Source organism: Archocentrus centrarchus, chromosome 18, assembly GCF_007364275.1.
Source record: "Archocentrus centrarchus isolate MPI-CPG fArcCen1 chromosome 18, fArcCen1, whole genome shotgun sequence".
NCBI lineage: Eukaryota > Metazoa > Chordata > Actinopteri > Cichliformes > Cichlidae > Archocentrus > Archocentrus centrarchus.
The window spans coordinates 4,309,773-4,336,626 of NC_044363.1; the positions used below are offsets into that span (position 1 = coordinate 4,309,773).

The 26,854-nt window shown below is 40.4% G+C and overlaps 5 protein-coding genes across 6 annotated transcripts; 3 read left to right on the forward strand and 2 right to left on the reverse strand.

The window, feature by feature from the left end:
• Positions 1–2,415: 2,415 nt before the first annotated feature.
• Positions 2,416–5,944, forward strand: LOC115796765 (uncharacterized). Its single transcript, XM_030753186.1, has 4 exons — positions 2,416–2,563; positions 4,377–4,432; positions 4,540–4,899; positions 5,381–5,944. The coding sequence occupies exons 1-4, from the start codon at positions 2,430–2,432 to the stop codon at positions 5,533–5,535; spliced, it is 705 nt and encodes a 234-aa protein (XP_030609046.1). The 5' UTR covers positions 2,416–2,429; the 3' UTR covers positions 5,536–5,944.
• Positions 5,945–10,319: 4,375 nt separating this feature from the next.
• Positions 10,320–13,972, forward strand: LOC115796764 (uncharacterized). 2 transcript variants are annotated; one of them, XM_030753185.1, is made up of 4 exons: positions 10,320–10,468; positions 12,511–12,566; positions 12,674–13,033; positions 13,409–13,972. In XM_030753185.1, the coding sequence occupies exons 1-4, from the start codon at positions 10,335–10,337 to the stop codon at positions 13,561–13,563; spliced, it is 705 nt and encodes a 234-aa protein (XP_030609045.1). In that variant the 5' UTR covers positions 10,320–10,334; the 3' UTR covers positions 13,564–13,972. The 2 variants fall into 2 exon arrangements, with proteins under 2 accessions (XP_030609045.1, XP_030609044.1); XM_030753184.1 differs by lacking the exon at positions 10,320–10,468 and adding an exon at positions 11,551–12,123.
• Positions 13,973–15,094: 1,122 nt separating this feature from the next.
• LOC115796769 (neoverrucotoxin subunit beta-like) lies at positions 15,095–17,576 on the reverse strand. The gene is made up of 5 exons (XM_030753190.1): positions 17,332–17,576; positions 17,015–17,188; positions 16,701–16,874; positions 16,479–16,525; positions 15,095–15,803 (listed from the first exon to the last, which is right to left on the reverse strand). Exons 2-5 carry the CDS (start codon positions 17,098–17,100, stop codon positions 15,499–15,501), a joined length of 612 nt encoding a protein of 203 aa, XP_030609050.1. The 5' UTR covers positions 17,101–17,188; positions 17,332–17,576; the 3' UTR covers positions 15,095–15,498.
• A 765-nt stretch (positions 17,577–18,341) lies between these two features.
• On the forward strand, positions 18,342–22,010 carry LOC115796766 (uncharacterized). The gene is made up of 4 exons (XM_030753187.1): positions 18,342–18,506; positions 20,549–20,604; positions 20,712–21,071; positions 21,447–22,010. Exons 1-4 carry the CDS (start codon positions 18,373–18,375, stop codon positions 21,599–21,601), a joined length of 705 nt encoding a protein of 234 aa, XP_030609047.1. The 5' UTR covers positions 18,342–18,372; the 3' UTR covers positions 21,602–22,010.
• A 1,121-nt stretch (positions 22,011–23,131) lies between these two features.
• LOC115796763 (NLR family CARD domain-containing protein 3-like) lies at positions 23,132–26,848 on the reverse strand. The gene is made up of 5 exons (XM_030753183.1): positions 25,928–26,848; positions 25,618–25,791; positions 25,302–25,475; positions 25,080–25,126; positions 23,132–23,840 (listed from the first exon to the last, which is right to left on the reverse strand). The coding sequence occupies exons 1-5, from the start codon at positions 26,785–26,787 to the stop codon at positions 23,296–23,298; spliced, it is 1,800 nt and encodes a 599-aa protein (XP_030609043.1). The 5' UTR covers positions 26,788–26,848; the 3' UTR covers positions 23,132–23,295.
• Between the last annotated feature and the right edge of the window lie 6 nt (positions 26,849–26,854).

Below are 26,854 nucleotides of genomic sequence, written 5' to 3' on the forward strand. Positions count from 1 at the left end.
GTGGAGTTTACTAAGATGCTTCCTCCAGCTACATGCCTGTCAGCACGTTTCTCTCAGCACCTGTTTTTCTTTGACTGATTTTACTGACTATCCTCTGTCCATGTAAGGTGCAGGAACAGTCTAGTAAGCAAAATGAACTATATTTTTTCTTTTTTTAAGATACACAAACTGGGGTTTTAAATCTTTTAGAAGCTGTCCAGTTTTGATCACACATATCCCTGGAGATCTCACTTTATCTGATTTTATTGACTCCTTTATTTCGTATAACTAGTTTACTTCCTTTTACACAGTCGAATGCATTCTCCAACTCCACAAAACACAAGTTGACTCGTTAGGCAAACTCCGACACACCCTTGAATATCTTCAAGAGGATAAAGAGCTCGTCCAGTGATCCATGACCAGGACAAAAACTGCATTGTTCCTCGAGAATCCGAGGGCTTTTGTATGGAAATGTTAACCCTGGTGCAGTTTAAAAAAGTGTGAGTAGCCCTTATGATTTTAAAGATAGTTGTGGCCTTGGATGAAAGTGCCCACAGTGTGGTTGCTGCACATAAACATGTCCATGTCTGCAAATTTAGAGTAAAAGACCAAAAACAATCCTGGTTCTCTCCACAGCTGCCCAGTCTCCTCAAAGAAAGGGATGCTGCCTGGGCTCAGGCCAGAAAACCTAAAGCTGACGCAGACTGACTGACTGATTTTAGACATCTGATTTCAACTTTCAACTGATTTCAACTTTCAACAATTCAATTTGGTCTGATTTCAACTTGAAATCAGACTTTTACCTCTCAAAAACTACAAAACACCTTAATTATCCTAAGAAATTCACTTGTGTACTGGTAGCCAGTTCCCTCTTCTGAGTCACTCACCTGCTCCCTGATATTTTTTTCTTGCTTGTTAAATAAATCTTTTAATACTGCAGTCAGCATGCTGAGTCTGTCCCTGTATTAATCACAACATGATGAGGAGGGAGAGCTTTCAGGACAAGAGTCCTTTTGGCTTTATTGGACAGGACAGTGGGGAGAGAGTGAGAGAGGGTGACACACAGAAAACAGTGTGGGGCAGACTCAAACCCAGACCCCTGCAGTGAGGACGCTAACCTTCAGCACGTGGGTCACCTGCTCAACCAGGAGAGCTACAGCAGTGCTGTTTAATCAGACTAGAAACCAACACTAAAACAGGCCCAAGTAGCAAACTGGCATTGAATGGACTGGTTCTTACTGTATACAATGTTTTTGTGTAGTACTTGATGACTCAAAGCACTTCATAAAACATGGTTCACTCACATTCATACAAGCACCTTTTTTTTCCCCGCTCTGCATCTAAGTGCTTTCTATTTAACTCTTGGGTCTCTCCACCTTTAGGTTTGAGGACTGATGAAGCCTTTTGGATGAGAAGTGAAGAATCTTCAAGAAACAAAGAGACGAAAATCCAGTCGCCTATTTATAACTTTTGATATATTTTGAAGTGGTAGAAAGCTCTTCTGATGACCTTTTCAATATGATTATCAAAACTAAAATCATTGTCAAAAAGAATGCCAAAGTTCCTGACTCGCTCAGTGTGTTTTCAGAGAAAAAGGATAATAAATAAGAACAAAATTTCTCTCTCTCTTTTTGAACCAACAACAAATGATCATGTCTCGTGTTTGTTGAGTTCCAAAAGGTTTCCAGGCATCCAGCAGATAATGTCATCAGTGCAGCTTATTACCTTTGAACAGCAGGTAGATAACCTATGTATCTCCATTAGAATGGAATATGATATTTCATGATTCTTTATCACAGTGCAGTGTAAGTATTTGCACACAGCAGGAAATTGTGGGTGGAATATTTTTTTTCTTCTGTTTGTTTGTTTGTTTTTTTTTTTAACTTGAATGCAGCAAAACTTGTCATCCTGCACAGTCTGCATTCCAGGAATATATATAAAAGATGATGACGGAGGTCAACCTAGCTCCTCCTCACTGTGTCCATTAATAACAAAAGTTAATCTTATCTCCTACACAGCTAAATTATAAATTATAGAATAATAGAAAAGATAAATTAAATATTTTAGATCCAGACCCATTACAGATGCTGTGATCTGGCCTCTCATAGGTTGTGTCTTGCTGTTGTGTAAAGCTATATTAAAGTCTCCTTTTCAGCATTAATCAGCATGTTAACAAGAGAACAAAGTTATAAAAATAAGATCTGAGGTGTATCAAACAGATTCTAAATTACTGATCAACCACAGCAAAGTCACAGTAATACGCAAAAGATTTGAAGGAGTGTCGAATTAAGAAGTGAAACAAAATGATTGACTGCTTGGCTGTCAGCCTGAGTGGGAGGTGGGGCTTCACTGCCTCAGGCTCATTACAGAGAACAGGTGACACTAAATAAGAAAAGTGGAAACATGTGCGCACTTTATCCGTTGCTAAATTTGGGAGTCTCATTCTTTAAATGGGTGAGGAGGCAGCTCTGCCCTTCAGTCAGAGTCTCTTCACTGTGCTGGAGCGGAGGCCTCGGCAGCACCTTCATCCCTCTGCTGCTCTAAGACCAGGGTTCATTCTCCCGACGCGCTGTCCAATGACACGGTAAGGCCACCAGTGCGATATTTTCTGTCATGTTGTCACTTGCAGGGTCAGTTTGGATCTTCTGAATCTCCTATTTTTGCCTTCTTGTGTCCAAATTTTTTTGTAAATTTTGTAAATCCTTACTCAGGATTCATCTATGATTTTTATTTTATTTTTCTTTTTTGTAAAGGGTTACCTTGTTTCTTCACTGAGTCATTTTAAATTTTTTGTTTTTTTCACTGACTCTTTCTGCATGTGTGTGTTTGGCTGGACTGAGAGTATTACACTCCAAAACATGGCTGGAATCTTACTGTACTACAGTTTTAATATACTTGTATTTTTATTCTATCTTATGCTGCAGTCTACTTCTATGCCACTACATTTTGGCTGCATATCATTCTGTGAATGCATGGCTCTGTATTACTATTATGGATTAGGCCAGCAAAGTAATTAAGCTCATGTTCAGCTGCAACAATAATGTTATATACACCTTAATGAATGAGAATAATCAAATATAAAATGTTTGAGTCTGCATAATTAGTACTTCTACTGTGGGCACTTTTTCAAACACCTCAAACAAAGAGATGAATACTGGAATTAGGCCCTTTAGCCTCAGCTTCAGTGTATCTGTCCTGTTGTGACTTCAGTCTATTTTTGTTAATTTTATTACACATTTTAATTGTGGCTACACTATATTTAGTTAGAAAACTGTTTTGGGGTGTGTTCCAATCGTCCACATTGCTCGGCAATGTTCCTGCAAGCATCATCTGCATGGCGGCCATACAAAGAGTTGTTGGAATTCTCCAGATACTAAGGAAAGGTGCTTCAGTGCTTCCTTTATTGCTTGCTTTAGCGTCGGACAGGCTGGATCTTCCCTTATCACAGGAGAGGAGATAGTGCCATCCCACAACACCAGTATTACTGAGAGGAAATCTGTAGGGCTCAGCTCTGAACATTGAGCATGAGGGCGGACCCTGTATGTTCATTTTTTATTTTTTTTTCATAACATTACAACCTGTTTTCATCAGTTTCATAAAGTAAGGACATGCTCGGGCGAAGTAAGATTCACATTTTGCAGTCCATATTGTGGACAATGTCATTTCCACGCAGCAGACATCAGTGTGACAGTGTTAAAGAGCCCAATGTCACCGCACAAAGAATCCCATGTCTCTTTTCTTAAGTCCTTGTGAATTCTCCTCCCCACCTTCCCTTGACCTTATTACTTTTTCCATTGAGGTCAAGAAAAATTGGGCAGGAACAGGAAATAGGAGGTACATTTTTGGTATTCGAACACATTCTTTTACAGCGTATCACAGAGCTTTGTACTTCCTGAGTGACGCCCTTAAAGGCTAGAGAAATGTTGGATGCACCTTTGCTTGTAGATGTGTATAGCTTCACTCACCTGTGGCAAGCGAAGTCATAACTGCTCTGTTGGTATCTTTGTATCTCTGCCCCTGCAGAAGGTGCAGAGATGCAAAGATACCAATGCCTTTAGGTCAGTAAAATAAAGACCTTTTATTTCTTTTCCAAACACACTGAGTTCCTGAAAGTGGATGGTTCTTTTCTTGTCATTATTTTTCAAATTTTGTAGTTTTTTTTTTTTTTTTTGTTAATTTTGACATCAACACATTTGATTAATTGAGCAGAATTTAGACTTTTAATAAAGAGAAAACATTTCAGCAGTTGGAACAACAGTTGGGGTTATTCTGACAGGATCGTGAACAGGATCAGATGTTGTAATGAAGTCAGACTGTAGATTTTCCTTCTTCTAGCTGTACTGACTGACCTTTGACCTCATGTGTTGATGACTCTTCACCTCTGTCTCCTCTCACAGGCAAAAGATGATCTGCAGGATCCTGCTGCTCCTCATCCTCACCTCATGTGTCTCTGGTTAGTTTACAGCTTCACTTTATGAACTCCAAATAAAGCTCAACAACAGATTTGTTCCAGTTCTCAGTGTGTCTGCTCCTCTCTTTCCCTCTCTGTCTCCTCAACAGGATCATTTGTAGTCAATGTGACACAGACCTCCTATCAGGCAGAGGAGAACCACAACATCACACTGGAGTGGATGTTCTTAACCACAGCTAAGAGCAACTCCAATTCTCTTTCCATCATCTGTGAAAAGGAAGATGATAATACATCCTCAGTCCTGTATCACGTACGTGGAGGTGTTGAGATACCAGAGGTTCAGGATAAAAGATTTTCAGGACGAGTCCAGAGTGACAAAGATGCCCTCAGAGAAGGACGAATCAGACTTCAACTGTCCAGACTCAGGACTGATGACTCGGGTCTGTACCTGTGTGAGGTCAACACGGATTATGGCTTTCACTTTGACAGCTGTCGACTCAACGTCACCGGTAAGTAAACAAAGCAGAATTCAAACATTTTTTGAACACAATTTAAGTCACTAATTACTCTAATTGACATTTACAAACCAAAAAGTAACGTGTACCAGTGTACAGTGTCAGAAGTCTGTGAAATGTGAACGTTAGCTCACCATACAGTATATTCCAAACTAAAAGTCATACAGGACCACTACTGTTTGGAAAAGTTTAACTGTCTATGATATATATATATATATATATATATATATATATATATATATATATATATATATATATATATATATATATATAATACTGTTAAGTGTCTTTAGATGAATTAAGACATATTTAGTTCTATCTGAAGAAAATTCAAATTCAAAAATTGGATGTGAGCTGCAGCTATAGGAGCAGATTCTTTGTTTCTTTATGATGGTTTCAGGACAGGAGCTGCTAACAGCGATGATAACATATTCTCTCTTCAGACAAATCACCTGCATTTTTCTGTCCTTTGCAGCAGCTGCAGCTCATTCCCTACACAAGAGATCAATTATGAGTCTACAGTCTGAGAGCTGGGACAGGACCGTCCTCTACCCTTTACTGGGACTGGCACCTGCACTGGTTATACTCATCTCTGCCTTCAGACGTCACAATCGATTCAGAAGACGCTAAACTGTTACGCAGGTGTTTAACAAGCTTTGAGGTGTGTTTACTTTTCTTTGTGCAACCAGCCGGACCTGTTTTCTGTTTCTTTATGCACTAAGAAACTAAAAGCAAGACTAAGAGGGCTCATTCCTATCACGATCAGCCATGAGAGAAAACCTGAAAACAAATAACCCAAGAGTGCTGTCATACTAAAGTTCATATTTAAATTTCATGTTACTGTGAGTTTAAACTGTCTTATGCTCTCAGTGTAGATTATACTTGCAGATCTGTCATATTTATTATGGGAAACTGCAGCACCGCTTTTTAAATGGGTTCAGCCTGCAGCTACGCTGTTCTCCATAATTTGAATGAAATGTGCTGTTAGTGTATTTAATCCTGTAACTCACTGATCTTTGTGATGCATAAAACACTCCCTTTACATGTTTGTGTTCATAAAGTGCACATATTGTAAATAAATATTTTTATATAAATATTGTTGTGACCCTTTTTTTTTTAATCATCATACACCAAGAAACTGGCAAGATGTTTAAAAGTGTGGCACTAAGAATAAAATTTATTAATACAGAAGGTTTACAAAATTTGCTCTGAGGAAAGATTCATTCATTTATATACATCTTGAATAATGTACAAAACAAAACTGGCATGCCTGTTTCTGGACTATGGGAGGAGTATTTTGCAGATACACAGAAAGCACGTAAACTCCACACAAAGGTCTGAGCCAACCAGGAGGTTCAAACACTTACCACTGCACCTCATGCTGCCATTGAACATTTTTTTTAATAGTTTCTACAACTCAAATATTTTGATAACAGCTTAAAACACAACACAGAGTTTAAATCTCAAATGCACCTGTGTCCTCTTGCAATTACTTTCTTTTAATTTATTAAACCACTACACAGAGGCTTATTCATGCTCCTCTCAGGCCCTGAACTGGAGGAATCTCATCTGTTCTTCATGCTTGACTTTTAAATCCAGTCTGAACTTTGAACTACACGATCACACAACCCCGAGACCTGAAACACATGATGAGACATGATGGTCCAAGTCCATTTTAATTTGATTTTCTTGCTTGCTTGCTGAAAATGGACCAATGACAAGGACTGAGGTTTAAATATCACTTGCATAATTCTTCTATTGGTACACACTGAAAACATGAGACAAGGGTTTAAAACCCTTAAAACAAGTTCAATAATCTTCAAGCATGAATGAAGTCACAGCTGCAGTTGTGTGTCCGTGCAGTTAAAGGTATAGCATCACATTTATAATTCCAAAAATCACAACATGACTGTAAATCAGGGCTGCTAATTGATTTATGACAGTTTAAAAGTCCAAGGTACAACTTTCGGCAAATATCTCTGGACTGTTAATGAGCTGGTGTGAGCAATGATACAGAAGTCGACAGCTGCTGGACAGGTTCTCGTCATCGGCATCTTCTATTCCTTAAACCTAGTTTGTCACGAATCAGCATGTAAAGAAAGTTTAAGCTGAAATATGAGACAACAGGCACAAAGCTCAGAAGAATTTGACACTCTGGGAATGAGAACAAGTTTTATTTCCAAGATAATCCACATTTAAAATAAATATGTCACATTACAATTTTGGATGGCAGATATGCTGTTGTAGCTCAGTCACTTCACTATATCGATACTTCATAAGCACAAATTATCTTACAGATCTCTGCAACGGAGCAGCAGGGGTTCAGTTTTCTGAGTCCGCACAGATGTAGATATGGGAGTCAAGTAACCTAACTCTAAACCCAGGGTGTACAGGCTCAGTGAATGTGGTGTTGAAGGTGTGGAGGTGGACCAGCGTGCCAGAGATTACATTATAGAAGGACACAGTGCCCATAGGACAGTCCACATACACTGCTACTTTGTGACAGACAGAGGAGGGGGGGACGGGGACGGCTCTTGATTTGTAGTCGTGAGTTGCAAAGTATTCACCCTCATCACAGTACAGACACCAGCACTGATCGTTTTTTCCAAACCTGCTGTCATCACCGTTTCCTCTGCGTTTTATTCCTTTGTAAGCCACTGCAACATGAACCTCTCCGCTCCACTCGACCTCCCAGTAACAGCGACTGGTCAGACTGTTGGTGCACAGCAGCTGAGGCCAGTGATCAAATCTGTCAGGGTGATCCACATACTGCTGGTCCTCTTCTACATGCACCACCTTCCTGTTGTTGTCAGACAGTTTGAGCCGTCTGTGTACTGTGTTCAGATCCAGTGTCAGCTCTCAGAAATCTAACACGAAGAAGATAAAGCACAAATGTTTGCAACTCCAACGATTCAGTCACTAAACACTAGAGCCAAACTACAAGAGTAACTGTGGCATCCAGTCTGAAGACACTGAACAAAGTATTTATGATTAGAGAATTAAGACATATACAGTACCCAACAGAAACTGCAGTGATTTAATGACAAGCCTGACCTCTCCTGCATTCACCTCTAAAGGGTCCACTACCAAATTATCCACTACCTAACTGGGGGTTACTCATGGGATCATGTTTTACCTTATACGTGGTGGACATCACCTTTATGCAGTCATACTTAAGTTCACAGGCAAAAATTACCCTGCTTTAACGCACTCAAGGGCATTCTTAAAAACTCTGCACCTTAACTCCCACTCTATGAACTTACAGTTTCACAGTGGATGCACTCAGGGTCTGAGATAATGAGGACATATAGAGGTATAGTCCACATATCAACTGCAGTTATTTATTGGCAATTGGATGATTTGGTGGCAGTCAAAGGTGGAGGCTTTGGTTGTCACATTATCAGTTTCCAAAACTGGTTGCAGGGACACAGAATGTCACTACTCCAGAGGGAAGATGCACTGGCTAAATATAGCAGTGATCACCTTAATGCACAGTTGTCACTGATTTTTATTCCTGGATTAAAATAAATAAATGCACTTACATTTCTTTAGACCTGGTTTCAGCCATTGTACTCCACATGGCTCCAGCCTGTGGAGAGAATTCACAGTAAATTCACATTTACCTCCTTTACATATATAAAGGTTGCATATTTTTCTGTACCTTTTCTTACAATCACATAAACAATTGGATGCTATCAAACACTATGACTTCCACTGACAGTATGACAGAACATGTTTCCAGCTCTGCATCAACTTCCCCTTACCTAAGGGAGCCTAGTTTCCAATGCGGATCCTCCAGCCGGGGCAACAGCACCTTCGTTCCTGAGTCTCCTGGATGGTTGTAGCTCAGGTCCAGCTCTCGCAGATGTGAGGGGTTGGAGCTCAAAGCTGAGTCCAGAGAAATAAAGCCTCTCTGTGTGATCAGACAGCCTGAAAGCCTGCAAATACAACACAAGGAGCAAAGTCTGAAAACTACTGAGGTATGAGCTCAGTTAAACTGTATGTGCATCCACTTGTGAAATGGATGAAATCCATCCATCCAATATCATAATCCTTTTAAACAATAAGTTGATCTAACCTGAGGGTTTCAAGTGTACAGTGCGGACTTCTAAGCCCAACACAAAGCAACTCAACTCCTGAGTCCTGCAGGTTGTTGTTACTCATGTCCAGCTCTTTCAGTTTTGAGGACTGTGAACTGAGAACCGAAGAAAGCTCTTTACAGCTCCTCTCTGTGAGGTTACAGCCACTCAGCCTGGAAATACATCGAGGGTGGGGGTGGGGTGGGATTAAAAATGCAAATGTAAGAAACATCTTTATATCTGAGAGGATACTAAATTCTTGAAAGAATCAAAGATTTAAAGCACATCACAACCATGATCAACACTTACAGAGCTTTTTTGGAGGCTTTGATCACTGGCAGCAGCTTCAGTAGCGTCTCCTCTGAAGTTGAATATTCCTTCAGGTCAAACACATCCAGATCTTTGTCTGATGACAATAAGATGAAGACCAGAGCTGACCACTGAGCAGAAGAGAGCTTAACGAAAGACAGGCTTCCTGAACTCAGATGACATTGGATATCCTTCACTAGAGTGTCATCATTCAGTTCATTCAGACAGGGGAACAGATTGATGCTTTTCTCTGGCAAGAGATTCTCATTCAACTTATTTTTTATGTACTGGACTGCTTCCTGATTGAGCTTATTACCTTTGAACAGCAGGTAGATAACCTATGTATCTCCATTAGAATGGAATATGATATTTCATGATTCTTTATCACAGTGCAGTGTAAGTATTTGCACACAGCAGGAAATTGTGGGTGGAATATTTTTTTTTCTTTTGTTTGTTTGGTTGGTTTTTTTTAAACTTGAATGCAGCAAAACTTGTCATCCTGCACAGTCTGCATTCCAGGAATATATATAAAAGATGATGACGGAGGTCAACCTAGCTCCTCCTCACTGTGTCCATTAATAACAAAAGTTGATCTTATCTCCTACACAGCTAAATTATAAATTATAGAATAATAGAAAACATAAATTAAATATTTTAGATCCAGACCCATTACAGATGCTGTGATCTGGCCTCTCATAGGTTGTGTCTTTCTGTTGTGTAAAGCTATATTAAAGTCTCCTTTTCAGCATTAATCAGCATGTTAACAAGAGAACAAAGTTATAAAAATAAGATCTGAGGTGTATCAAACAGATTCTAAATTACTGATCAACCACAGCAAAGTCACAGTAATACGCAAAAGATTTGAAGGAGTGTCGAATTAAGAAGTGAAACAAAATGATTGACTGCTTGGCTGTCAGCCTGAGTGGGAGGTGGGGCTTCGCTGCCTCAGGCTCATTATAGAGAACAGGTGACACTAAATAAGAAAAGTGGAAACATGTGCGCACTTTATCCGTTGCTAAATTTGGGAGTCTCATTCTTTAAATGGGTGAGGAGGCAGCTCTGCCCTTCAGTCAGAGTCTCTTCACTGTGCTGGAGCGGAGGCCTCGGCAGCACCTTCATCCCTCTGCTGCTCTAAGACCAGGGTTCATTCTCCCGACGTGCTGTCCAATGACACGGTAAGGCCACCAGTGCGATATTTTCTGTCATGTTGTCACTTGCAGGGTCAGTTTGGATCTTCTGAATCTGCTATTTTTGCCTTCTTGTGTCCAAATTTTTTGTAAATTTTGTAAATCCTTACTCAGGATTTATCTATGATTTTTATTTTATTTTTCTTTTTTGTAAAGGGTTACCTTGTTTCTTCACTGAGTCATTTTAAATTTTTTGTTTTTTTCACTGACTCTTTCTGCACGTGTGTGTTTGGCTGGACTGAGAGTATTACACTCCAAAACATGGCTGGAATCTTACTGTACTACAGTTTTAATATACTTGTATTTTTATTCTATCTTATGCTGCAGTCTACTTCTATGCCACTACATTTTGGCTGCATATCATTCTGTGAATGCATGGCTCTGTATTACTATTATGGATTAGGCCAGCAGAGTAATTAAACTCATGTTCAGCTGCAACAATAATGTTATATACACCTTAATGAATGAGAATAATCAAATAATATAAAATGTTTGAGTCTGCATAATTAGTACTTCTACATTGGGCACTTTTTCAAACACCTCAAACAAAGAGATGAATACTGGAATTAGGCCCTTTAGGCCACCAGTTGCCTCAGTCTTAATGAAGACTTGGACCTCTCGTGTTTTTATAGTCAGTACCTCATTTTGTAATTTACTAGAGTTCACCTACATTACCATCTTCCCTCACTGACAGCTTCAGTGTATCTGTCCTGTTGTGACTTCAGTCTATTTTTGTTAATTTTATTACACATTTTAATTGTGGCTACACTATATTTAGTTAGAAAACTGTTTTGGGGTGTGTTCCAATCGTCCACATTGCTCGGCAATGTTCCTGCAAGCATGCAGGAACTGTAGCTCAGTAGGTAGAGCAGGTCACCTACTGATCAGAAGGTCAGCGGTTCGATTCCTGGCTACTCCAGGCTACATGCCAATGTATCCTTGGGCAAGATACTTAACCCCAAGTTGCTCTCCGACCGTCCCGTCGGAGTATGAATGTGTGTGAATGTTAGTTAATTAAAAAGCACTTAGCTTAGTAAATATGGAAGTGCTTGTATGAATGGGAGTGCATGGGTGAATGTAAACATGTTGTAATAGCGCTTTGAGTGCTCTGACTGAGTAGAAAAGCGCTATATAAGAGCTAGTCCATCATCTGCATGGCGGCCATACAAAGAGTTGTTGGAATTCTCCAGATACTAAGGAAAGGTGCTTCAGTGCTTGCTTTAGCGTCGGACAGGCTGGATCTTCCCTTATCACAGGAGAGGAGATAGTGCCATCCCACAACACCAGTATTACTGAGAGGAAATCTGTAGGGCTCAGCTCTGAACATTGAGCATGAGGGCGGACCCTGTATGTTCATTTTTTATTTTTTTTTCATAACATTACAACCTGTTTTCATCAGTTTCATAAAGTAAGGACATGCTCGGGCGAAGTAAGATTCACATTTTGCAGTCCATATTGTGGACAATGTCATTTCCACGCAGCAGACATCAGTGTGACAGTGTTAAAGAGCCCAGTGTGCACCGCACAAAGAATCCCATGTCTCTTTTCTTAAGTCCTTGTGAATTCTCCTCCCCACCTTCCCTTGACCTTATTACTTTTTCCATTGAGGTCAAGAAAAATTGGGCAGGAACAGGAAATAGGAGGTACATTTTTGGTATTCGAACACATTCTTTTACAGCGTATCACAGAGCTTTGTACTTCCTGAGTGACGCCCTTAAAGGCTAGAGAAATGTTGGATGCACCTTTGCTTGTAGATGTGTATAGCTTCACTCACCTGTGGCAAGCGAAGTCATAACTGCTCTGTTGGTATCTTTGTATCTCTGCCCCTGCAGAAGGTGCAGAGATGCAAAGATACCAATGTCTTTAGGTCAGTAAAATAAAGACCTTTTATTTCTTTTCCAAACACACGGTGAGTTCCTGAATGTGGATGGTTCTTTTCTTGTCATTATTAGATTTTCCTTCTTCTAGCTGTACTGACTGACCTTTGACCTCATGTGTTGATGACTCTTCACCTCTGTCTCCTCTCACAGGGAGAAGATGATCTGCAGGATCCTGCTGCTCCTCATCCTCACCTCATGTGTCTCTGGTTAGTTTACAGCTTCACTTTATGAACTCCAAATAAAGCTCAACAACAGATTTGTTCCAGTTCTCAGTGTGTCTGCTCCTCTCTTTCCCTCTCTGTCTCCTCAACAGGATCATTTGTAGTCAATGTGACACAGACCTCCTATCAGGCAGAGGAGAACCACAACATCACACTGGAGTGGACGTTCTTAACCACAGCTAAGAGCAACTCCAATTCTCTTTCCATCATCTGTGAAAAGGAAGATGATAATACATCCTCAGTCCTGTATCATGTTCATGAAGGTGTTGAGATGCCAGAGGTTCAGGATAAAAGATTTTCAGGACGAGTCCAGAGTGACAAAGATGCCCTCAGAGAAGGACGAATCAGACTTCAACTGTCCAGACTCAGGACTGATGACTCGGGTCTGTACCTGTGTGAGGTCAACACGGATTATGGCTTTCACTTTGACAGCTGTCGACTCAACGTCACCGGTAAGTAAACAAAGCAGAATTCAAACATGTTTGAACACAATTTAAGTCACTAATTACTCTAATTGACATTTACAAACCAAAAAGTAACGTGTACCAGTGTACAGTGTCAGAAGTCTGTGAAATGTGAATGTTAGCCCACCATACAGTAAGTTTAACTGTCTATGATATATATACTGCTTGTTAAGTGTCTTTAGATTAATTAAGACATATTTAGTTCTATCTGAAGAAAATTCAAATTCAAAAATTGGATGTGAGCTGCAGCTATAGGAGCAGATTCTTTGTTTCTTTATGATGGTTTCAGGACAGGAGCTGCTAACAGCGATGATAACATATTCTCTCTTCAGACAAATCACCTGCATTTTCTGTCCTTTGCAGCAGCTGCAGCTCATTCGCTACACAAAAGATCAATTATGAGTCTACAGTCTGAGAGCTGGGACAGGACCGTCCTCTACCCTTTACTGGGACTGGCACCTGCACTGGTTACGCTCATCTCTGCCTTCAGACGTCACAATCGATTCAGAAGACGCTAAACTGTTACGCAGGTGTTTAACAAGCTTTGAGGTGTGTTTACTTTTCTTTGTGCAACCAGCCGGACCTGTTTTCTGTTTCTTTATGCACTAAGAAACTAAAAGCAGGACTAAGAGGGCTCATTCCTATCACGATCAGCCATGAGAGAAAACCTGAAAACAAATAACCCAAGAGTGCTGTCATACTAAAGTTCATATTTAAATTTCATGTTACTGTGAGTTTAAACTGTCTTATGCTCTCAGTGTAGATTATACTTGCAGATCTGTCATATTTATTATGGGAAACTGCAGCACCGCTTTTTAAATGGGTTCAGCCTGCAGCTACGCTGTTCTCCATAATTTGAATGAAATGTGCTGTTAGTGTATTTAATCCTGTAACTCACTGATCTTTGTGATGCATAAAACACTCCCTTTACATGTTTGTGTTCATAAAGTGCACATATTGTAAATAAATATTTTTATATAAATATTGTTGTGACCCTTTTTTTTTTTTTAATCATCATACACCAAGAAACTGGCAAGATGTTTAAAAGTGTGGCACTAAGAATACAATTTATTAATACAGAAGGTTTACAAAATTTGCTCTGAGGAATAATTCATTCATTTATATACATCTTGAATAATGTACAAAACAAAACTGGCATGCCTGTTTCTGGACTATGGGAGGAGTATTTTGCAGATACACAGAAAGCACGTAAACTCCACACAAAGGTCTGAGCCAACCAGAAGGTTCAAACACTTACCACTGCACCTCATGCTGCCATTGAACATTTTTTTTAATAGTTTCTACAACTCAAATATTTTGATAACAGCTTAAAACACAACACAGGGTTTAAATCTCAAATGCACCTGTGTCCTCTTGCAATTACTTTCTTTTAATTTATTAAACCACTACACAGAGGTTTATTCATGCTCCTCTCAGGCCCTGAACTGGAGGAATCTCATCTGTTCTTCATGCTTGACTTTTAAATCCAGTCTGAACTTTGAACTACACGATCACACAACCCCGAGACCTGAAACACATGATGAGACATGATGGTCCAAGTCCATTTTAATTTGATTTTCTTGCTTGCTTGCTGAAAATGGACCAATGACAAGGACTGAGGTTTAAATATCATTTGCATAATTCTTCTATTGGTACACACTGAAAACATGAGACAAGGGTTTAAAACCCTTAAAACAAGTTCAATAATCTTCAAGCATGAATGAAGTCACAGCTGCAGTTGTGTGTCCGTGCAGTTAAAGGTATAGCATCACATTTATAATTCCAAAAATCACAACATGACTGTAAATCAGGGCTGCTAATTGATTTATGACAGTTTAAAAGTCCAAGGTACAACTTTCGGCAAATATCTCTGGACTGTTAATGAGCTGGTGTGAGCAATGATACAGAAGTCGACAGCTGCTGGACAGGTTCTCGTCATCGGCATCTTCTATTCCTTAAACCTAGTTTGTCACGAATCAGCATGTAAAGAAAGTTTAAGCTGAAATATGAGACAACAGGCACAAAGCTCAGAAGAATTTGACACTCTGGGAATGAGAACAAGTTTTATTTCCAAGATAATCCACATTTAAAATAAATATGTCACATTACAATTTTGGATGGCAGATATGCTGTTGTAGCTCAGTCACTTCACTATATCGATACTTCATAAGCACAAATTATCTTACAGATCTCTGCAACGGAGCAGCAGGGGTTCAGTTTTCTGAGTCCGCACAGATGTAGATATGGGAGTCAAGTAACCTAACTCTAAACCCAGGGTGTACAGGCTCAGTGAATGTGGTGTTGAAGGTGTGGAGGTGGACCAGCGTGCCAGAGATTACATTATAGAAGGACACAGTGCCCATAGGACAGTCCACATACACTGCTACTTTGTGACAGACAGAGGAGGGGGGGACGGGGACGGCTCTTGATTTGTAGTCGTGAGTTGCAAAGTATTAACCCTCATCACAGTACAGACACCAGCACTGATCGTTTTTTCCAAACCTGCTGTCATCACCGTTTCCTCTGCGTTTTATTCCTTTGTAAGCCACTGCAACATGAACCTCTCCGCTCCACTCGACCTCCCAGTAACAGCGACCGGTCAGACTGTTGGTGCACAGCAGCTGAGGCCAGTGATCAAATCTGTCAGGGTGATCCACATACTGCTGGTCCTCTTCTACATGCACCACCTTCCTGTTGTTGTCAGACAGTTTGAGCCGTCTGTGTACTGTGTTCAGATCCAGTGTCAGCTCACAGAAATCTAACACGAAGAAGATAAAGCACAAATGTTTGCAACTCCAACGATTCAGTCACTAAACACTAGAGCCGAACTACAAGAGTAACTGTGGCATCCAGTCTGAAGACACTGAACAAAGTATTTATGATTAGAGAATTAAGACATATACAGTACCCAACAGAAACTGCAGTGATTTAATGACAAGCCTGACCTCTCCTGCATTCACCTCTAAAGGGTCCACTACCAAATTATCCACTACCTAACTGGGGGTTACTCATGGGATCATCTTTTACCTTAAACGTGGTGGACATCACCTTTATGCAGTCATACTTAAGTTCACAGGCAAAAATTACCCTGCTTTAACGCACTCAAGGGCATTCTTAAAAACTCTGCACCTTAACTCCCACTCTATGAACTTACAGTTTCACAGTGGATGCACTCAGGGTCTGAGATAATGAGGACATATAGAGGTGTAGTCCACATATCAACTGCAGTTATTTATTGGCAATTGGATGATTTGGTGGCAGTCAAAGGTGGAGGCTTTGGTTGTCACATTATCAGTTTCCAAAACTGGTTGCAGGGACACAGAATGTCACTACTCCAGAGGGAAGATGCACTGGCTAAATATAGCAGTGATCACCATAATGCACAGTTGTCACTGATTTTTATTCCTGGATTAAAATAAATAAATGCACTTACATTTCTTTAGACCTGGTTTCAGCCATTGTACTCCACATGGCTCCAGCCTGTGGAGAGAATTCACAGTAAATTCACATTTACCTCCTTTACATATATAAAGGTTGCATATTTTTCTGTACCTTTTTTTACAATCACATAAACAATTGGATGCTATCTAACACTATGACTTCCACTGACAGTATGACAGAACATGTTTCCAGCTCTGCATCAACTTCCCCTTACCTAAGGGAGACTAGTTTCCAATGCGGATCCTCCAGCCGAGACAACAGCACCTTCGTTCCTGAGTCTCCTGGATGGTTGTAGCTCAGGTCCAGCTCTCTCAGATGTGAGGGGTTGGAGCTCAAAGCTGAGTCCAGAGAAATAAAGCCTCTCTGTGTGATCAGACAGCCTGAAAGCCTGCAAATACAACACAAGGCACAAAGTCTGAAAACTACTGAGGTATGAGCTCAGTTAAACTGTATGTGCATCCACTTGTGAAATGGATGAAATCCATCCATCCAATATCATAATCCTTTTAAACAATAAGTTGATCTAACCTGAGGGTTTCAAGTGTACAGTGCGGACTTCTAAGCCCAACACAAAGCAACTCAACTCCTGAGTCCTGCAGGTTGTTGTTACTCATGTCCAGCTCTTTCAGTTTAGAGGACTGTGAACTGAGAACCAAAGAAAGCTCTTTACAGCTCCTCTCTGTGAGGTTACAGCCACTCAGCCTGGAAATACATCGAGGGTGGGGTGGGTGGGGTGGGGGGGATTAAAAATGCAAATGTGAGAAACATCTTTATATCTGAGAGGATACTAAATTCTTGAAAGAATCAAAGATTTAAAGCACATCACAACCATGATCAACACTTACAGAGCTTTTTTGGAGGCTTTGATCACTGGCAGCAGCTTCAGTAGCGTCTCCTCTGAAGTTGAATATTCCTTCAGGTCAAACACATCCAGATCTTTGTCTGATGACAATAAGATGAAGACCAGAGCTGACCACTGAGCAGAAGAGAGCTTAACGATAGACAGGCTTCCTGAACTCAGATGACATTGGATATCCTTCACTAGAGTGTCATCATTCAGTTCATTCAGACAGTGGAACAGATTGATGCTTTTCTCTGGCAAGAGATTCTCATTCAACTTATTTTTTATGTACTGGACTGCTTCCTGATTGAGCTTATTACCTTTGAACAGCAGGTAGATCACCTATGTATCTCCATTAGAATGGAATATGATATTTCATGATTCTTTATCACAGTGCAATGTAAGTATTTGCACACAGCAGGAAATTGTGGGTGGAATATTTTTTTTTCTTTTGTTTGTTTATTTTTTTTTTTTTAAACTTGAATGCAGCAAAACTTGTCATCCTGCACAGTCTGCATTCCAGGAATATATATAAAAGATGATGACGGAGGTCAACCTAGCTCCTCCTCACTGTGTCCATTAATAACAAAAGTTGATCTTATCTCCTACACAGCTAAATTATAAATTATAGAATAATAGAAAACATAAATTAAATATTTTAGATCCAGACCCATTACAGATGCTGTGATCTGGCCTCTCAGAGGTTGTGTCTTTCTGTTGTGTAAAGCTATATTAAAGTCTCCTTTTCAGCATTAATCAGCATGTTAACAAGAGAACAAAGTTATAAAAATAAGATCTGAGGTGTATCAAACAGATTCTAAATTACTGATCAACCACAGCAAAGTCACAGTAATACGCAAAAGATTTGAAGGAGTGTCGAATTAAGAAGTGAAACAAAATGATTGACTGCTTGGCTGTCAGCCTGAGTGGGAGGTGGGGCTTCACTGCCTCAGGCTCATTACAGAGAACAGGTGACACTAAATAAGAAAAGTGGAAGCATGTGCGCACTTTATCCGTTGCTAAATTTGGGAGTCTCATTCTTTAAATGGGTGAGGAGGCAGCTCTGCCCTTCAGTCAGAGTCTCTTCACTGTGCTGGAGCGGAGGCCTCGGCAGCACCTTCATCCCTCTGCTGCTCTAAGACCAGGGTTCATTCTCCCGACGCGCTGTCCAATGACACGGTAAGGCCACCAGTGCGATATTTTCTGTCATGTTGTCACTTGCAGGGTCAGTTTGGATCTTCTGAATCTGCTATTTTTGCCTTCTTGTGTCCAAATTTTTTGTAAATTTTGTAAATCCTTACTCAGGATTCATCTATGATTTTTATTTTATTTTTATTTTTTGTAAAGGGTTACCTTGTTTCTTCACTGAGTCATTTTAAATTTTTTGTTTTTTTCACTGACTCTTTCTGCACGTGTGTGTTTGGCTGGACTGAGAGTATTACACTCCAAAACATGGCTGGAATCTTACTGTACTACAGTTTTAATATACTTGTATTTTTATTCTATCTTATGCTGCAGTCTACTTCTATGCCACTACATTTTGGCTGCATATCATTCTGTGAATGCATGGCTCTGTATTACTATTTTGGATTAGGCCAGCAGAGTAATTAAACTCATGTTCAGCTGCAACAATAATGTTATATACACCTTAATGAATGAGAATAATCAAATAATATAAAATGTTTGAGTCTGCATAATTAGTACTTCTACATTGGGCACTTTTTCAAACACCTCAAACAAAGAGATGAATACTGGAATTAGGCCCTTTAGGCCACCAGTTGCCTCAGTCTTAATGAAGACTTGGACCTCTCGTGTTTTTATAGTCAGTACCTCATTTTGTAATTTACTAGAGTTCACCTACATTACCATCTTCCCTCACTGACAGCTTCAGTGTATCTGTCCTGTTGTGACTTCAGTCTATTTTTGTTAATTTTATTACACATTTTAATTGTGGCTACACTATATTTAGTTAGAAAACTGTTTTGGGGTGTGTTCCAATCGTCCACATTGCTCGGCAATGTTCCTGCAAGCATGCAGGAACTGTAGCTCAGTAGGTAGAGCAGGTCACCTACTGATCAGAAGGTCAGCGGTTCGATTCCTGGCTACTCCAGGCTACATGCCAATGTATCCTTGGGCAAGATACTTAACCCCAAGTTGCTCTCCGACCGTCCCGTCGGAGTATGAATGTGTGTGAATGTTAGTTAATTAAAAAGCACTTAGCTTAGTAAATATGGAAGTGCTTGTATGAATGGGAGTGCATGGGTGAATGTAAACATGTTGTAATAGCGCTTTGAGTGCTCTGACTGAGTAGAAAAGCGCTATATAAGAGCTAGTCCATCATCTGCATGGCGGCCATACAAAGAGTTGTTGGAATTCTCCAGATACTAAGGAAAGGTGCTTCAGTGCTTGCTTTAGCGTCGGACAGGCTGGATCTTCCCTTATCACAGGAGAGGAGATAGTGCCATCCCACAACACCAGTATTACTGAGAGGAAATCTGTAGGGCTCAGCTCTGAACATTGAGCATGAGGGCGGACCCTGTATGTTCATTTTTTATTTTTTTTTCATAACATTACAACCTGTTTTCATCAGTTTCATAAAGTAAGGACATGCTCGGGCGAAGTAAGATTCACATTTTGCAGTCCATATTGTGGACAATGTCATTTCCACGCAGCAGACATCAGTGTGACAGTGTTAAAGAGCCCAGTGTGCACCGCACAAAGAATCCCATGTCTCTTTTCTTAAGTCCTTGTGAATTCTCCTCCCCACCTTCCCTTGACCTTATTACTTTTTCCATTGAGGTCAAGAAAAATTGGGCAGGAACAGGAAATAGGAGGTACATTTTTGGTATTCGAACACATTCTTTTACAGCGTATCACAGAGCTTTGTACTTCCTGAGTGACGCCCTTAAAGGCTAGAGAAATGTTGGATGCACCTTTGCTTGTAGATGTGTATAGCTTCACTCACCTGTGGCAAGCGAAGTCATAACTGCTCTGTTGGTATCTTTGTATCTCTGCCCCTGCAGAAGGTGCAGAGATGCAAAGATACCAATGTCTTTAGGTCAGTAAAATAAAGACCTTTTATTTCTTTTCCAAACACACGGTGAGTTCCTGAATGTGGATGGTTCTTTTCTTGTCATTATTAGATTTTCCTTCTTCTAGCTGTACTGACTGACCTTTGACCTCATGTGTTGATGACTCTTCACCTCTGTCTCCTCTCACAGGGAGAAGATGATCTGCAGGATCCTGCTGCTCCTCATCCTCACCTCATGTGTCTCTGGTTAGTTTACAGCTTCACTTTATGAACTCCAAATAAAGCTCAACAACAGATTTGTTCCAGTTCTCAGTGTGTCTGCTCCTCTCTTTCCCTCTCTGTCTCCTCAACAGGATCATTTGTAGTGAATGTGACACAGACCTCCTATCAGGCAGAGGAGAACCACAACATCACACTGGAGTGGACGTTCTTAACCACAGCTAAGAGCAACTCCAATTCTCTTTCCATCATCTGTGAAAAGGAAGATGATAATACATCCTCAGTCCTGTATCATGTTCATGAAGGTGTTGAGATGCCAGAGGTTCAGGATAAAAGATTTTCAGGACGAGTCCAGAGTGACAAAGATGCCCTCAGAGAAGGACGAATCAGACTTCAACTGTCCAGACTCAGGACTGATGACTCGGGTCTGTACCTGTGTGAGGTCAACACGGATTATGGCTTTCACTTTGACAGCTGTCGACTCAACGTCACCGGTAAGTAAACAAAGCAGAATTCAAACATGTTTGAACACAATTTAAGTCACTAATTACTCTAATTGACATTTACAAACCAAAAAGTAACGTGTACCAGTGTACAGTGTCAGAAGTCTGTGAAATGTGAATGTTAGCCCACCATACAGTAAGTTTAACTGTCTATGATATATATACTGCTTGTTAAGTGTCTTTAGATTAATTAAGACATATTTAGTTCTATCTGAAGAAAATTCAAATTCAAAAATTGGATGTGAGCTGCAGCTATAGGAGCAGATTCTTTGTTTCTTTATGATGGTTTCAGGACAGGAGCTGCTAACAGCGATGATAACATATTCTCTCTTCAGACAAATCACCTGCATTTTCTGTCCTTTGCAGCAGCTGCAGCTCATTCGCTACACAAAAGATCAATTATGAGTCTACAGTCTGAGAGCTGGGACAGGACCGTCCTCTACCCTTTACTGGGACTGGCACCTGCACTGGTTACGCTCATCTCTGCCTTCAGACGTCACAATCGATTCAGAAGACGCTAAACTGTTACGCAGGTGTTTAACAAGCTTTGAGGTGTGTTTACTTTTCTTTGTGCAACCAGCCGGACCTGTTTTCTGTTTCTTTATGCACTAAGAAACTAAAAGCAGGACTAAGAGGGCTCATTCCTATCACGATCAGCCATGAGAGAAAACCTGAAAACAAATAACCCAAGAGTGCTGTCATACTAAAGTTCATATTTAAATTTCATGTTACTGTGAGTTTAAACTGTCTTATGCTCTCAGTGTAGATTATACTTGCAGATCTGTCATATTTATTATGGGAAACTGCAGCACCGCTTTTTAAATGGGTTCAGCCTGCAGCTACGCTGTTCTCCATAATTTGAATGAAATGTGCTGTTAGTGTATTTAATCCTGTAACTCACTGATCTTTGTGATGCATAAAACACTCCCTTTACATGTTTGTGTTCATAAAGTGCACATATTGTAAATAAATATTTTTATATAAATATTGTTGTGACCCTTTTTTTTTTTTAATCATCATACACCAAGAAACTGGCAAGATGTTTAAAAGTGTGGCACTAAGAATACAATTTATTAATACAGAAGGTTTACAAAATTTGCTCTGAGGAATAATTCATTCATTTATATACATCTTGAATAATGTACAAAACAAAACTGGCATGCCTGTTTCTGGACTATGGGAGGAGTATTTTGCAGATACACAGAAAGCACGTAAACTCCACACAAAGGTCTCAGCCAACCAGAAGGTTCAAACACTTACCACTGCACCTCATGCTGCCATTGAACATTTTTTTTAATAGTTTCTACAACTCAAATATTTTGATAACAGCTTAAAACACAACACAGGGTTTAAATCTCAAATGCACCTGTGTCCTCTTGCAATTACTTTCTTTTAATTTATTAAACCACTACACAGAGGCTTATTCATGCTCCTCTCAGGCCCTGAACTGGAGGAATCTCATCTGTTCTTCATGCTTGACTTTTAAATCCAGTCTGAACTTTGAACTACACGATCACACAACCCCGAGACCTGAAACACATGATGAGACATGATGGTCCAAGTCCATTTTAATTTGATTTTCTTGCTTGCTTACTGAAAATGGACCAATGACAAGGACTGAGGTTTAAATATCATTTGCATAATTCTTCTATTGGTACACACTGAAAACATGAGACAAGGGTTTAAAACCCTTAAAACAAGTTCAATAATCTTCAAGCGTGAATGAAGTCACAGCTGCAGTTGTGTGTCCGTGCAGTTAAAGGTATAGCATCACATTTATAATTCCAAAAATCACAACATGACTGTAAATCAGGGCTGCTAATTGATTTATGACAGTTTAAAAGTCCAAGGTACAACTTTCGGCAAATATCTGTGCACTGTTAATGAGCTGGTGTGAGCAATGATACAGAAGTCGACAGCTGCTGGACAGGTTCTCGTCATCGGCATCTTCTATTCCTTAAACCTAGTTTGTCACGAATCAGCATGTAAAGAAAGTTTAAGCTGAAATATGAGACAACAGGCACAAGGCTCAGAAGAATTTGACACTCTGGGAATGAGAACAAGTTTTATTTCCAAGATAATCCACATTTAAAATAAATATGTCACATTACAATTTTGGATGGCAGATATGCTGTTGTAGCTCAGTCACTTCACTATATCGATACTTCATAAGCACAAATTATCTTACAGATCTCTGCAACGGAGCAGCAGGGGTTCAGTTTTCTGAGTCCGCACAGATGTAGATATGGGAGTCAAGTAACCTAACTCTAAACCCAGGGTGTACAGGCTCAGTGAATGTGGTGTTGAAGGTGTGGAGGTGGACCAGCGTGCCAGAGATTACATTATAGAAGGACACAGTGCCCATAGGACAGTCCACATACACTGCTACTTTGTGACAGACAGAGGAGGGGGGGACGGGGACGGCTCTTGATTTGTAGTCGTGAGTTGCAAAGTATTCACCCTCATCACAGTACAGACACCAGCACTGATCGTTTTTTCCAAACCTGCTGTCATCACCGTTTCCTCTGCGTTTTATTCCTTTGTAAGCCACTGCAACATGAACCTCTCCGCTCCACTCGACCTCCCAGTAACAGCGACTGGTCAGACTGTTGGTGCACAGCAGCTGAGGCCAGTGATCAAATCTGTCAGGGTGATCCACATACTGCTGGTCCTCTTCTACATGCACCACCTTCCTGTTGTTGTCAGACAGTTTGAGCCGTCTGTGTACTGTGTTCAGATCCAGTGTCAGCTCACAGAAATCTAACACGAAGAAGATAAAGCACAAATGTTTGCAACTCCAACGATTCAGTCACTAAACACTAGAGCCAAACTACAAGAGTAACTGTGGCATCCAGTCTGAAGACACTGAACAAAGTATTTATGATTAGAGAATTAAGACATATACAGTACCCAACAGAAACTGCAGTGATTTAATGACAAGCCTGACCTCTCCTGCATTCACCTCTAAAGGGTCCACTACCAAATTATCTACTACCTAACTGGGGGTTACTCATGGGATCATGTTTTCCCTTATACGTGGTGGACATCACCTTTAAGTTCACAGGCAAAAATTACCCTGCTTTAACGCACTCAAGGGCATTCTTAAAAACTCTGCACCTTAACTCCCACTCTATGAACTTACAGTTTCACAGTGGATGCACTCAGGGTCTGAGATAATGAGGACATATAGAGGTATAGTCCACATATCAACTGCAGTTATTTATTGGCAATTGGATGATTTGGTGGCAGTCAAAGGTGGAGGCTTTGGTTGTCACATTATCAGTTTCCAAAACTGGTTGCAGGGACACAGAATGTCACTACTCCAGAGGGAAGATGCACTGGCTAAATATAGCAGTGATCACCTTAATGCACAGCACAGGTCCAGCACTGATCTCCTTGGAAGCAGCTGGAGTTCCACTGACCATTCCCACCTTGTTAAGGTTTATTCATCTTTGGTCTCAGGATTATGCCTGCATTTAGTGTATGGTGTGATCATGCTGGCTTCATCAACTGGTGATCTCGGATTTGTGGAGGATCGGTTTGCAGTCAAGTGTGAAAGCAGCTGGGATGAGAATCAACACTTCGAAGTCTGAGGCTATAACTCTAAGATACAAATCATTTAGACGCTGCCTCAAGAAAAGGAGATTAATTATCGTTGGATCTTATGGAAGAGTAGAGGAGATTGTCAGCCAATTATTTGTGAAGCTTCTCTGGTGATGCAGATACTACTGGTCTGGTTTTCACATCACTTGATGAAGAACAAAATTCAGCAAGTAATTTTTTCATGGCTGTACAATAACGGCTGTTTCCCCGTGTAAATCTTTCTTGGAACTGATTGTTTCTGTACTTATATTGTAGATGTGTTTTTCTACTTGATAATTTAAAATTATAGAAAGGATATAAATCAAGTGTCCTAGTTATACAACACAATACAGCATAATTTAAATGCGAGTTGTCACTGATTTTTATTCCTGGATTAAAATAAATAAATGCACTTACATTTCTTTAGACCTGGTTTCAGCCATTGTACTCCACATGGCTCCAGCCTGTGGAGAGAATTCACAGTAAATTCACATTTACCTCCTTTACATATATAAAGGTTGCATATTTTTCTGTACCTTTTCTTACAATCACATAAACAATTGGATGCTATCAAACACTATGACTTCCACTGACAGTATGACAGAACATGTTTCCAGCTCTGCATCAACTTCCCCTTACCTAAGGGAGCCTAGTTTCCAATGCGGATCCTCCAGCCGAGACAACAGCACCTTCGTTCCTGAGTCTCCTGGATGGTTGTAGCTCAGGTCCAGCTCTCTCAGATGTGAGGGGTTGGAGCTCAAAGCTGAGTCCAGAGAAATAAAGCCTCTCTGTGTGATCAGACAGCCTGAAAGCCTGCAAATACAACACAAGGCACAAAGTCTGAGAAAACTACTGAGGTATGAGCTCAGTTAAACTGTATGTGCATCCACTTGTGAAATGGATGAAATCAATCCATCCAATATCATAATCCTTTTAAACAATAAGTTGATCTAACCTGAGGGTTTCAAGTGTACAGTGCGGACTTCTAAGCCCAACACAAAGCAACTCAACTCCTGAGTCCTGCAGGTTGTTGTTACTCATGTCCAGCTCTTTCAGTTTTGAGGACTGTGAACTGAGAACCAAAGAAAGCTCTTTACAGCTCCTCTCTGTGAGGTTACAGCCACTCAGCCTGGAAATACATCGAGGGTGGGGGTGGGGTGGGATTAAAAATGCAAATGTAAGAAACATCTTTATATCTGAGAGGATACTAAATTCTTGAAAGAATCAAAGATTTAAAGCACATCACAACCATGATCAACACTTACAGAGCTTTTTTGGAGGCTTTGATCACTGGCAGCAGCTTCAGTAGCGTCTCCTCTGAAGTTGAATATTCCTTCAGGTCAAACACATCCAGATCTTTGTCTGATGACAGTAAGATGAAGACCAGAGCTGACCACTGAGCAGAAGAGAGCTTAACGATAGACAGGCTTCCTGAACTCAGATGACATTGGATATCCTTCACTAGAGTGTCATTATTCAGTTCATTCAGACAGTGGAACAGATTGATGCTTTTCTCTGGCAAGAGATTCTCATTCAACTTATTTTTTATGTACTGGACTGCTTCCTGATTGATCTGCAAGCTGCTTCCTGTCTGTGTCACCAGGCCTTGTAGGAGAGTCTGATTGGTCTGCAGTGAAAGACCCAGGAGGAACCGGAGGAACAAGTCCAGGTGTCCATTTGGACTCTCTAAGGCCTTGTCCACAGCACTCTGGTAGAAGTGTCTCACTGAAGGCTCTTCAGTCGGCACTGATGCTGTTTGTTCTTCTTCCAGCAGGTTGACACCAGAGTTGGTGAATGTCAGATGGACATGAAGAGCAGCCAGAAACTCCTGAACACTCAGATGGATGAAGCAGAACACCTTCTTCTGGTAGAGCCCTCTCTCTTCTTTAAAGATCTGTGTGAACACTCCTGAGTACACTGAGGCCTCTCTGATATTGATGCCACACTCTGTCAGGTCTGATTCATAGAAGATCAGGTTTCCCTTCTGCAGCTGCTCAAAAGCCAGTTTCCCCAGAGCCTCAATCATCTTCTTGCTCTTTGGACTCCAGTGTGGATCTGACTCAGCTCCTCTATCATATTTGATGTTCTTCATTTTGATCTGAACCACCAAGAAGCGGATGTACATCTCAGTCAGAGTCTTTGGCAGTTTTTCTTCCTTTCTGGGTTTTGATACATTTTCCAGAACTGTAGCA